Below are 14,085 nucleotides of genomic sequence, written 5' to 3' on the forward strand. Positions count from 1 at the left end.
ACGATCATTTCCAGCCGCTGCATTTATCAATGTACGACCATTCTTACGCTCTGATTGGTGTCATACGAACGTTTCATAAATCAAACGTGAAGCCTGTCGTAAGATGATTTCTGCGCTCATATCTGCGCTGGTTTCTACGTTAGGTTGATAAATGAGGGCCACTGTGTTTAGAGCAAACATTTAGAAGAAGACAGTGATTCAGCAAATTGCAACAAATGAAATAAAAGTGCAATTTACATTTCAAATGTTTGTAGGGCCAAATATTGACCCGGCCGTCTCTAAATTGTTGACACAGTGACATCAAATCTGGGAACAAAGTTAACCATTTATTATAGGGTTGTTGAGCTGAATACTTGTTTGTTTTTGGTTAATATTAAAATCAAGGTTAGGTTATGGTAAATGTTTGGCATGTTGAATGTAGGTCAATGCAATGGCCTGCGATTAACATGACAGTGACACAGTTTGGAAAGAATTCAGTTCTCAAATTTCCTCAGCAGCATTGCTCATTTGATCTTATTTTAAGTATAAATCATGTAATATGAACAGTATTGCTCTCTTACGTAGTACCATTTAAGGGGAGACACCTGCAGGTGAATAGAATTGATTACTTACATTAAGACAAATATCTTTTGTATTTCAAGTTTTCTAAAAGGTTATGCAATTTATATTGACACATTGTCCCTGATAAATAAACCTGAAATAAATAAATAAATAAGCTCAAAATTGAAAAATTATGGTTTTACCTGTAGAGTCTCCCCTTAATATAATTATAATAATAATAATAATAACTTTATGTGTATAGCACCTTTTAAAAACAACAGCTTACAAAGTGCTTTAACAGAAGAAAGAAAAGCATAAACAAAACATAAATATTCTCTTATTGACTGATTGCTCCACTTAATGATTTTTATGTTGGACTTTGTAATCTAGTATCAACACTACTGATGACACATTGATCGTGGTAAGCAAACTGGACCCAAACTGTTTCATCATCACTGGATACTTTAAAACATCAAACATTAAGCTTTATATTCTTCATGTCTATGCAAAGTCAGCTGAAGAAAGTCATAAACCATGTCATATGCCTTGTTCAAGCTAAACAATGCATGTTTGCCTTAATGCTGTTGTTTATTAGATTTATTATTTGTCGTTGTTATTGATGTGATTTGTCATAATCACCTTTTCTGACATCCGTCCCAAAAGTTCAGTTCAGTTATGTTATCAGTATTTTTTCTGGTTGAAAAGCAGACTCCTTTGCAAACATTTTAGGAATGAATTTGATAGAATACCAAAGAAAGTCATTGTGAATATCATCGCAAACAAATATACTGTATGTGAACTTTTCCAGAGATTGAGCAGTGCGTACAGCAGTGTGTTTGTCTGCGTCGTGTTGTGCAATCCCACTGTGCAGGCCATGTGTTGACCCTTGGTGCTCCCCAAGGACTGAGGCTTGGGACAAACACACGAACACACAGAACAGCAGTCGTCAAAGAAGTAAGCCTCAGTTAGACTCGGTCACTGCCCAGCTGCTCGTCCAAATGCAATTGCCTTTAATCCTTTTGTTTCTCCAGCTGTGGGGAAACGTGGAGGTTTCTTTATCACAGAATGGTAAGGTAGCAGTTTTTTTTTTTTAAATGTGCTTTCCAAAAGTGCTTACGTTTGTTAGGTTAAAGGAAGAGGGGTCTGTGTGTTGTGATGGGTGGCTCACTTACAGGACAGTGTACAGTATATTCTCAAAGTTACATTACCCAGTGCCTAAAGATCTTCTGATGTACAGTTTGTGATATGACTCTGACTGGCATTTGTAGCACACAAATGTTGAGAAGACAACTTAGCCAATTTCCTTTTTTCTTTTCCCTGTTGCTGTTTGTTAGCATGTCCAAAACCCCCAGTGGTTCCTCACGCCAGTGTGTCAGAAGTGACCAAAAAAGCTGTGTACCAACAAGGAAACGTGATCCATTTCGTTTGTGAAACTGGTTATACATCATTCCCACCCATCAGATATGCATGTACAGAGAATGGCTGGTTATTAACCAGTCGGGGAAGATGCAACTGTGAGTTAAACGTCTTTCTGCTCGTCTCTTTATTTTGTTGCAACTTGGGTGACTCCCTGAGGTAACCCAGTTACAAGAAACGTGAATCCTTTTAACGCTGGAAGTCATTATCTTTTCAGACGAGCTATTACAACTTTTCAAAGGTCCAGAGTAGTTTGATGGCTTATTGACACGAATCTAATTGCATAAAATGAATTGTCCATACTAAGAGATGATAACTACATGTGTGCTTTCTAACATTTGGAAATATCTTTAAAACTTTTCATTGTAGTTTCTGAGAGTAACTGTAATTAATCAGATGGTACTGAGAGAGTTGGGGAAAAAAATGCATTATGCACTTTCTAGTAACTAGAAATCAATCTGCTTCTTCAAAGCAACAAATTAATACTATGGTTGCTGCACAAAGTTATTCTTATCAAAAGAACTAAATTAGGTCATTGCCATTTTGTTAGTGCTTTCAACTCAAATCTAACAATGAAGCCTTAAAGAATAAAGTTCAAACTATAATTTAACTTTTTAGAAACTGTTACATTGATGAATAATCTCTTATTTTCTTTTTTTTCAGTAAAGCCATGTGTACTTCCCGATGACACGCCCAATGGCTATTATCAAATAATCCACGGGAAGAGTTTGTTTTGGAACAACAATCAAATACTTTTGTAATGAAGGGTAGGTGCATCTGAAATTATTCAATAAAACTAGACATGATGCTAACAAAGCCTTTATAGCCAGTATTTAGACACTTAATATATTATTCACAATGCACAATTGTATAAAGTACAGTTGTATGACTACAATACAAGACATTTTATTTATGAACACTTTATATGATCACAACTAACTTTAAATATGTTAAATTATGTGTTATATGTTTTCTGTAACACAACTTAAATGTACCAATATGTGCTCACAACTACATTATAGTGTGTGTATTATTAGTATTGTTTATTCTGGTGTATATACTGCTTATAAATGCTAAGTAGGGAAGGTTAAAATAAAGTGCTGCCGACACAGGCGCAAGTATTTTGAATGTTATATGAGTGAGATCATGAAAAGATATTAACTTTGCACATTATTTTTCTCCCCTTGGTGATTTCTCTGATGGAGTTTTCATGTCATAATGGAACGTTTTTCCGTACTGTTGATTGCAGGTATCAAATGGTAAGTAAGGTTGACACCAGGACTTGCGGGCTGGACAAATGGACCAATCATGTGCCAATATGTGATCGTAAGTCTTCAAAAAAAACAGCAGCAGAAATTTTGTTCAAGGTTCTGTTGATTACTATCAACTTTAAAGCTGCACTGGAAAATTTTTTTGTTATTGCTCTTCAGCGTTTCAGTTAGCAAGGGTTACAAAGTCGGAGGAACTATTACAGGCACCTGTGCTTCTGGGAAACAAACTATGGTGCTGTGTTTTGTTCACATTTGCAACGGCAAAAGCTTTTTGAATGTGGTTCGCACCTCTCACTGGCTTTTTCTCCATGGCAACTACGGCCGAGGCTCATAGGAACTGTAGCATTTGAACGTGTCGGCGACCGTACCAAAATGACAGATAAAACATGATTTCTCAGAAACAAAGCTGAAATAATTCAATAACATAAATCTCTAAGGTTGCTTCTCTATCCATGCATCCTGTAACATTGAGGATATCATTAAAAATGAATGTGGAAGAACACACCCTCCTCCCACTTAGTAACTCTACGGAGAAGCTGTGCTCTCTGTGGGACTTTGGCTGTTTATTCATACATGAAATTCTTGCCCCGTTCCACTTCTTTTTTTTTTTTGATTGTGTTTACCTCAGGTTTGAGCTGCGACCCCCCGCCTGCAGATGGAGGGGTTACAGTAATAGGTTTACCAGATAATGACAATCCCATTCTCCCTGACCACCTCCTCAAATTCAGCTGTGAAGGACCTGGGAAATATCTGAATGGCAGTTCAGTGCTGAAATGTGGTCAAGATGGACAGTGGGATCATCCATTCCCCACTTGTGAAAGTAAGCCTTTTAAGATGAAAGGAAGAATTATGTAGACAATATTTATGTGATACTTTTTTTTTATTTTGTAGAGCATGTTACAATGCAGTTAAATCTCTGCATACACACATAACCATAACACTGTGGGACATAAACCCCTGTCCACTGATAGTTTTCATTTGATAACTTCTGTTTTTTTCTTTCCAGACATAACCAGACACGAGGAGGAATGTCGACAAAATTGTGCAGGTAAAAATGCAGACAACGCCACCTTGGGACTTACACCCAAAGAATAACCAAAGCTTGGGATTCAAACCCAATTCCTTGCTTTTAACTACTCATTTGTGTTTATACCAAGGGTTCACAATTAAAAACTCAGAGAGGTGGATTCTAAAAAATATAGATATATTGTATTAAAAAACAATCATAACAAAATATATAGTATAGTATATAAGTTGTAAAACACTAATGCCTGAATTTAAAATAGTCAGACACAAGAAAGTATAAAACAACCTTTAAGCAAAAGGGAAATGGAGGAAATACTAAAAGTGGCATAGAGAGTAACCACAGCCACACTCTGCTGGAGGGAAAACAAGTGGCATACAACTTCATAAAACACAGCAAACGAAAAGAAAACAATAAAAAAAACATGGCAAAGGCACTCGTTAAAACATGCACATAGGACAAGAATTAGCCACTTGCTTTCCACAATCCACTCAACTTGTGTAGCTCTCTTACAGAAACATTAACAGGTTATTTCAATTTAGTATTTTCCTCCACAAACACAATGTTAAAAACTAAAAACAAAGTCAAAATTACATTAACTGTCCATTAAAACAATCAAAAGGCCATCTAATAAAAACCAGGCAAAAGTAAATAAAACAAAGAACTAAAATAAGCTTGTGCAGTCTATATCCATGACGTTTAACTTCCGGGATGAGCCCATACTATGCTCAATTTCAGGTTCATAATTGTATTTTGAGGTTGTTCAAGAATAGGTTTACATAGTTTAATTTTCAGAAAATACCATAGTTTTGTTGTACTGCACATTGCTGCAGCTCCTCTTTTCACCCTGTGTGTTGAGCTCTCTGTTTTAGTTACAGAGTGAGGCATCTCACTTCTCACTCCATCTTTGTTGGGAGTTGCACATGCGCAGTAGCTAGGTAAGGATCATATCAGCTAGCTAGCTGTTTAAACAACTGCAGTCAGTAAAAGGCAGGAGTAGCAGGGAGACTTCTTCTAAACGAGGGCACACTTCCAACTTTGCGTGGAATATCTGCAGAACAGGGACATGGAAGTAGTTCTTTTGTAGATTATGGTGAACTAGTGTGTGTTGTGGCAGTGTTTTGCCATTGAGAATGAGGGGGCTAACCGCTAGTATGCTAGCGCTAGTCCGGCGTTTCGGCAAGTGACGTAGAAAGCTGTGCAGATTTTGAACAGCTCACCCAGAGACTGAAGGCAGGATCAATTCAGAAACCCGTATCTCACTCAAAACAACATGGATGTTTTTTTTCCCAAGTTTTTTTCTAAGCGTGTGGAAGCACCAGAGACACAAAATAACACCCCAAATTCCAGAAAAAGTGTTTTTTTTCTAATATGGGCACTTTAAACTCCGGTGTATTTCTGAGGACTATGGTTAACTGCTCCTCAGATCTCTGCAGGGTAAATCCAGACAGCTAGCTAGACTATCTGTCCAATCTGAGTTTTCTCTTACATGACTAAAACAACTTTTGAACGTACACATATTTCATCAAAACAAGTTCCTTCCCGAGGCTATTTTGCAGTGACAGTGTGCCTCCGCCTGGCGCTGCCCAAGACGATTGTGATTGGTTTAAAGAAATGCCAATAAACCAGAGCACGGTTTTATCCCATGCTGTGTGAACTTGCCAGACCCTCCTGTGAAGCACTGTGGAGGAAGGTTTGGCAATGCGAGACTAACCTGCCGGTTACACAGATATCACTTGTGAACTTGACGAGAGACAATGTAGCTGGACTACCACCCGCACATGGAACAATGAAGTTTGGACATAAATTACAGTTTCATTGCGACAATCCATAAACAGTGGTTATGTATGAAGAAATTGTAAAAAGTAAAGGCTCTTTAGTAAAAGGAAGCGTAGATTGAAACTTAAGTAACCAAAAAGTAGTATATCACATACATTTGCAGGTAAAGTTACAAAGATTTTGACACAAATTTACATCACATTTGTATTCATTAAATCCAAAAAGTCAGATTCTCAGGTATAATATGCTGCTGTTTATACTGTTTAAACCTCTTGATTAAACAGATTCTCTTCTTAAATACAGAAACCTGCAAAGTCCCAGGTCCATCAGACGGCTTACCACTCACCACACATGTACAGGAACTCAGAACAGGAGAAAAGTTGACGTTTACTTGCCGCCGGCGTGGAGACTATCTAAGAGGGAAAGCTGAGGTTGAATGTTTAGCAGGCGGACGGTGGAGTGATCCCTTCCCAACATGTGGAGGTAAATAAATTCTTTTCTTTTCCCCTGCTCCTTATCTGTAAAAATGATGGGTATAGGATGTATTGGAGAGCTGTTGTATTCATTTTATCTAGGTGTACCTAATTAACTGGCAGTGTGGACATATACAGACTTAAATAACAAAAAGACTTAAAGAGCTTTTTCAGGAAATTACTTATTTGTGTGTGTGTGTGTGTGTGTGTGTGTGTGTGTGTGTGTGTGTGTGTGTGTGTGTGTGTGTGTGTGTGTGTGTGTGTGTGTGTGTTTGTTTTATGTTATTTTAGCTCCTTCAGGTTGTGGGACACCACCACACATTGCAGATGCAGACACCAGGGGAACTGTTAAATCCCAGTACAGACATGGAGAAAGGGTTGAATACAGCTGTCAGAATTACTACACTAGGGAGGGTGAGGCTTACAAAACCTGCCACAATGGTGAATGGACCGGACAGATGAGATGCCTCAGTAAGTTACAACTCCTTTCACAGTTTTCATGTTGCACCCTTTGAGGATTTTGCATACAGTATGTTAAAGCTGATATTGTTTCCAATGTTTGCATGTAGCCGCTTGATTTAAACATAACATAATGAAGATAGACAAGAACTACAGAATAATTAACACGCAACACTGTGTTTTAAATTATGCTGACAGTAGAACCAGTGTACAAAATTAGCACCCGCCACTCACCAAATGTGATTGAAAATCTATGTTGGCGAATAAAATTAAAAGTGGTCACTCACCATTGACGGGTTGCTAAATGAAGCTACTTCACTACAAACTTTCATCACTGTAAAACATGAGTTGATTGACCACATTTTGTTTTACATCAACTCTGCAACGGCATCAGGGTTGGGTGATATGGCGGTATACCGTGCAACCGTAGAAATGTGGTTAGAGACTTGGTAATTCAGTACCATTTATGAGTATTATTATTTACTTATTTTTAAGATTAGTTTTTGGCCATTTTAGGCTTTTATTTACCATTTCCACCAAATATCCATGTTTCGACCTCAGGAGCCATTGTCAAGGGATCTTGTGATTCTTACAATCTCACAATTCCAGCTGCTTGCAAGATAACGAGATTTGGGCATGTAAATACAGAGCAGGAGGAGGCATCCCAAAATTAATTAATACATTTACTCACTAAGTTTTCATGAGATGTTATCAGGCCTAGGCCTACTGTAACTGAAAAATAGCCATTTAGATGCACCAACATTTTAATAACTCAGTTTGGTTTCTCGCGTAAATAAATAAATAATGCAGCACATGGATGTAATCATGATGCAGACAAACAGGTAAACTCAATATTCTCAGCAAAGTAGCAGGAGCAGTAGGCTAACATCTCAGCTTCTGACTCTAGTGAAATTCACGTGATTCATTTTGACTAAACACCCTTTTTATTGATTTTAATATATACTTTAAATAAAAACACAGAAATATCTAATCCGTATAACTACAGTATGGAAATGATCAAAATAATGTTCATTCTCTCTAAAAGGTATAATTAACCTTCTGTTCTCTATCATATCGAGACTATCTCTCCACCGTTACATATTCCATATGTACGGGGATGATACCCCTGATGTCAGGTACATGGATACTTCTTTAAGACACACCCTATGCTATTTCCTATAAAGCCCCTGTGCTGGCGTGGAATCACTGATAGTTTGATTGGAACTGTCTCCGAGCTGCCTACAGCTGGAGAGATAGTCTCTTCACTCAGAGAAACAAGGTTACAACGTAACCGAGCGTTTCACAGTTTGCTGGCCAGTAATGCGCTATATACTAAGTATTGTCACAGAGCATGTGACTAATTACATTTGAGACAACTTATTCAGTTTTTAAGCTCTAAATATATTTTGTATCTAAGAATAGCATTTATTATACATGGAGTTTGATGTGAAGTAATTTCCCATTAATAAAATGCTGTTTATCTGTTATCTCTTGCAGAACCCTGTACTGTGGATAGAGAGCTCATGAACAGATATAATATTGTCTTCAGATATACTCATTACGATAAGCTTTATTCAACCCATACTGATTTTATCGAGTTCACTTGTTCAAAAGGAGTTCATACCGGCACATTGTCCATGCGTCAGCAGTGTATTGATGGTGTGATGAACCTGCCCACTTGCCAGTAAAAGTTTTTAGTTAACTGGATGTGATGAACATGATCTGGCTGGACAAACATGTAAACAATTAACCCAAGTAAAAAGTAAGACCAATTATGATCCAGTGTCTGTACTTCAGATCTTTGTGTCATAATTTTAATAAAACCTATATTTTCACTCAGTCTGTTTTCTGGCTCTAAATGTATGATCGGAGTAAAGTGTGTGTCCAATCTTGAATTCTTTTTTTTTTTGCGTGTTCAAAGAAAGTCGAGTCAGCTTTACTGGAGAAAGCTGTTCTCTCCTGGAAGAGAAAAACACCAATATCCAAAATAATAATACAGCACAACAAATTACAAAACTGGGCCCAGTTTCCTGATAATGATTGGTCTTAGAAGTTAAGAGCATTTTCTACAAATGCTTCTATAAACTTCAATTTCCTAACAGGTTTCTTTAAAGGTCCAGTGTGTAAAGTGTTTAGTTGCTTATTAACAAAATCTGTGTTGCCCGTTCACAAACGTCCTTTTTCATGAATATTTACCAACACCATCAATTCTAAGTGTTCCTTTTGGCTTGAAATTTCACGTTTGCATTCGCATGAACTGGGGTAGACACTCCATAATCATGCGCCATCTTGAAATATGTTAGCCGGTAAGGGCATTACAGGATATACTGCTTTGCCTTTCACATTTTCGCTGTCACATGACAAACTCACAGTTGCTGCTAATGCTGCTAATGGGTCTCGTAGCTTCCCGGCCCCGGCAACTTTGAAGAAGGAAACATGGAGGACCACACGTTATCTTAATACATTCTGCAGCGGAGTGGGACAAAAACATCTAAATTTTTTAGACCACCAGCACCCGGGGGGCAGGGTAGTTTGACCAGCGGGCAGCGGCGGCCGGAGCGGGTGATCAGACCGGCCGGAGTGGCCTTGAAACACTACCGACCCACCGGGAAAATTCCCGACTCTCCCGATTGCCACTCCGCCTCATGCACATATTCAAAATCCAAGTTTTAGGAACAGGAGTCCTCTTCTTCGCCCAGAAAAAGAAAAAGGATATTGAAAACAGCAAAAGCGTGAAGGCTACCGTAGCTGTAATATGTAATTTGAAGTGCGTGGTGCGAGAGAGTTGATTGTGATATATGATCTCAATGCTAGATGGGAGAAATTCCTACACATTGGACCTTTAAGCAGCACTTCTCTAAGCATGCAGATGCCGATAAGAAGAATAAGTTGGCTGTCCGAGGTGCTGAAGACTCAATTCAATTTATTTATGAAAGGGGACAGTGCAAATTAATAAAACACATGATTTTACATGGGTTAAAAAAGACAGAATTAAGGCTATTTTTCATCTGTAGTCCCCTGCCCTCAGTGTTAAAAAAAGGTTGAATACACTTTAAAGTAAAAATTTAAGCAGTAAATTAGAGGTTAACATTTTTTCAGAAGGACCCCTTACAGAGAATTTACCCTGATGTATGTCCCGTGAAATAATTTGACGAAGAACAACGCAAGAGAAATGTATTAGAAAGATACTGTATAAAACATGCTAAACATATTTTCAGATTCTAAGAGTTAATAGATTTGTTAGATTAGAACATAATTTTTGGTATGTTAGACTTAACAATTATAATATTTGTTGAACTATGAAGCATTTTGTAAAAGAAATGATAATATGATCATCATGATCAATCATGATAATTTGAATGAATAAATCACAAAATGTTTCATGGACCCCCTGGCAGTATGATGTGGATGGTTGGGATTGTTCATTATGAAAATAAAGCTTAATTTTCAGTAAACAATCTGAAAATTTAATACCGTAATTCATGTTCCTGGGTAAATGTCAGTTTCAGAAAATAAACTTGACCTGCTGCTGAAGGCAGATGTTAATTCTAAGGTATATGAAACCTAAACTGGAGCAGTTTCTTCAATATGCACGTCATATATTGTGAATGTCATTCTGTCAACATTTCTGATATATGATTATAGATGTTAGTGTGTTGCTTACATCATACAGTATACGCAGTCATAATTAAAACGAAAAGAGAAGATCTGGAACCTAAAAAGTATACCATCAGGTGAGTATAATAGTTCAAATTCTGTATCAGCCAAACACATTTGAGTCACTTTTATTATTATTGTTGATTTGATCTTTTCGTGGGATTTGTAATCCCATTTTTTCCCATGTGTAAAAATAAAAATATTAAAGGAAATACAGAAAATTGCCAGACTCATCTTTTAAATATTGAAAAAAGTTAACAGTGATTTGAAGCCCTACATGCCTTGCATTTTTCAACATTACAAACTACAACCATGTTTTAGTGGACTAATTTTAAATATGTGAAACTTTTTATTAAAGTCCTGTGCTTTGTATGCCCAACAATCTTTGCTGGCCTTACATCTTACATCTTACATCCTGAGGCCAACCACAGTGAGCATAATCTGCAGCAATCACTAATAGCAAGCCAAACATCTTTTAACAAAGCTAATTTATAACTGTTGATTAATTTCAACCATTGGCTGAAAACATATTTATACCTTTACATCTTTTTATGAATAAGACTGATGCACAAAGGATGCTGTTTGTGAGCACATCTGGAACATCCAGTATTGAGAACAATGTGTGTTGGTGTGTTGCAATGTGTACAGTCCCACAGGGCAGACCATGTTGTGAACCTCAGGGCTCCCCGAGGACTCTAACACACAGTAGTTCTGCTCAGGAAACGTTTGTCAAAGGACCATGAGTTTATCTGTAATCCTCTTTCTCCAACTGTGGGGGATTGTGGAAGTCTCCTCATCACAGAATGGTAAGTACAGTCCAACTGGAACACAACCGTAACAGTACGAGGACAAATACAGTAAATACCATTACAAGTTGCATGGATACAAGAAACAGAAAGTGTTTAGATTAAACTAGGGTATTGTACGTGACTCATACATAACAGAGGAATAACCTGTATATTACATTGGTATCTTCGTATATTTAATAGGCCCATGTTTGTGTACGGATATGTCATTACCATTAGTGTAAAAGTACTGCATTTTGAGCAGAGGTCTGTGATAGCATACTGCCTTATCCTCTTAATTATTGTTTTGGTAATTTAAAGATAATTTATCAAATTTGTTCTGTTACCTCAATTCTTACAGTGCTTTATTCTGTTATTTTAAGTGATCTCATGAGCTTACACATTGATGAAATGTCTTTCCCCGGATTTCCACTGGATGCGTAACAGCTGCGGAACGGCTCCGAAACGGCGGCGGAGTCATTAGGTTTCCATTAAAGTCAGTGTGTGTATTTCCACTGGCTGCGGAACGGCTGCGTTCCGACTGCGTCCCAGCTCCGGCGATCCGCAGCCCTCCGGAGCTGATACGCAGAGCTTCTATTTTTGCCGGACACCAGAGAGCGCCGCAAGAAATTCAGCACACGGCAGATTGTGCAGGACATGAAATCGAGCACAAAAACAAAATCCTTTTAATTTTCAAAATAAAATCCACCGTGCTCACGGCGGATCATATTTCCCTGCACTACACCTTGAAAACACAGCACAGAGTTGTTTCCCCTCTACTCCTCTGGATGGAAACTAACTGTTGTTGGTTTTGTGGTTCTGTTCTACGTGAAATCGCGAGAACTTGTGGGTCCTCGTGACTACAGCTGTCAGTCACGGCCGTAGCCGTGCTGCAACAAATCCGGACCTGGTGGGTATTGACGGATGGCGGAGCACGCAGCAGGCACGCAGCGGAGCCGGTCCGCAGCCGTTACGCATCCAGTGGAAATCTGGGGTTTGTCATGCTTTATTTTAGCATTGTTCATGAGGATTTTTATGGATTGATGTACACATGCATCCCTCCATTTGAACATATACATTTGTTTAGTTGACAAAATAGTCAGACGTACACTACCTGTGTAAGAAGATGAAGTGTTTCAAAAATGGTGTACCTGCTGAAGATCATGCAATTGCTAATGTACTCTTGGTAATTATTTTAGGAGTCCTTCAGTGCCATGGACATCCTTCAACGTTGTAGTGTGTGTTGTGATGTTTCATGTCCATCTCCCTTTCACCCCTTTATCCATCTGTATTTGATGCAATCAAGGTAAGACAGTGAGGACCTTTCTGATGTCGCCATGTTTTTGTCTCTTAGCCTGTTCAAAGCTCCCAGATGTTCCTCATGCCCATTTGTCAAAAGAGTACCAAGAAGGAGAACTGATACATTTCACTTGTGAACCTGGTTATACTACATCCAGTCCAACAATCAGATATGTATGCTCCAGCGAGGGCTGGCTGACAACAGGGCACCAGGGAACGTGCAACAGGGAACGTAAGTGAATTGTCTGTTCTACGCTCACTGCAGTACTCTGCTTACACTGTTGAAAGATGTGTTTAATTTTACTTTTTAAACGTTATCATCTTAGAGTTTGGGGGAAAGAAAACATATGCTAAGTCCCTTTCAGAAAAGGGCTTCATTTTGTAAAGTATGTGGCACATATGTATGGCGGTTTTGACTCAACTGTACACCTATTTGTAAACAATTAATTGTTCAAGATGATGATAACAGTGTGTATGCAAACATTTGGAAATTTGTGAATAACTTTTAGAGTAATTCAAACACAGATGATGGTGCTGAGGTTTATAAAAAAAAAACTGCATTAAGCTATTTCACTGAATTCAATTTTGAGCAAATAAATAAATCTGTTTGTTCAAAGCAAAACAAACCTAAATGTGGGAAGTCTGAAGGATTTCAGTGGCCTTTAGCTCTTTTTTTTCTGCAACAACAACTTTGTGCTGATAAAATGTGGGTGTATTTACACATCAAAAACTTGCCTGTTCAGCTAGTTTTATTTATCTTCATTGACCTTACGGACTGTTTGTATTTAGGTTCACCATCAAGCTGCAACCCCCCGCCTGCAGATGGAGGGGTTACAGTAATAGGTTTACCAGAAAATGACAATCCCATTCTTCCTGACCGCCTCCTCGCATTCATCTGTGAAGGACCTGGGAAATATCTGAATGGCAGTTCAGTGCTGAGATGTGGTCAAGATGGACAGTGGGATCATCCATTCCCCACTTGTGAAGGTAAACCCTTTAAGATAAAAACTAATAATTCTGTACACAATATTTATGTTATACATACATACGAAAATACAGAAACACAGAAATATATACATACATTATCATTCATTTGAAGTCAACTTTGGGTACGAAACTCAACCATTCACTCTCCTTTTAGCTCCATTTTTGGTCTCCACCATTTCATAAAAATATTTACCTTTAGCGGCTAAATGATCCTCTATGTTCACCAGCTAGTCTGTAAGTGTCGGTTTTTAGGGTATGTTCGCTAAAAAAAAAGTTGTCTATTGTATCTTGTCTTGTTGTTGTATCTTTGTATAATTCCAATAAATACATTTGCAGGTAATGTTTCAAAGATTTGGACACTCGCAAACTTGCCGATTGCTTACACACTGAAATCA

The 14,085-nt window shown here is 38.0% G+C and overlaps 3 protein-coding genes across 5 annotated transcripts in view; 1 reads left to right on the forward strand and 2 right to left on the reverse strand.

Moving 5' to 3' along the window:
* LOC114561036 (complement factor H) overlaps positions 1 to 14,085 on the reverse strand; it is a 232,826-nt gene that overhangs the window by 138,447 nt on the left and 80,294 nt on the right. The gene's annotated exons all lie outside the window — the stretch shown is intronic.
* The window catches only part of LOC114561038 (complement factor H), a 173,613-nt gene that overhangs the window by 98,693 nt on the left and 60,835 nt on the right, over positions 1 to 14,085 (reverse strand). The window lies entirely within an intron of this gene.
* LOC114561039 (complement factor H-like) lies at positions 1,362 to 8,801 on the forward strand. Its single transcript, XM_028586696.1, is given in 10 exon segments — positions 1,362 to 1,608; positions 1,875 to 2,054; positions 2,620 to 2,686; positions 2,688 to 2,723; positions 3,206 to 3,282; positions 3,856 to 4,047; positions 4,234 to 4,275; positions 6,334 to 6,513; positions 6,795 to 6,974; positions 8,460 to 8,801. Coding segments are annotated over 10 exon segments (1,215 nt in total). The 5' UTR covers positions 1,362 to 1,538; the 3' UTR covers positions 8,651 to 8,801.

The sequence above is a fragment of the Perca flavescens genome, chromosome 9 (genome assembly GCF_004354835.1).
Source record: "Perca flavescens isolate YP-PL-M2 chromosome 9, PFLA_1.0, whole genome shotgun sequence".
Lineage (NCBI taxonomy): Eukaryota > Metazoa > Chordata > Actinopteri > Perciformes > Percidae > Perca > Perca flavescens.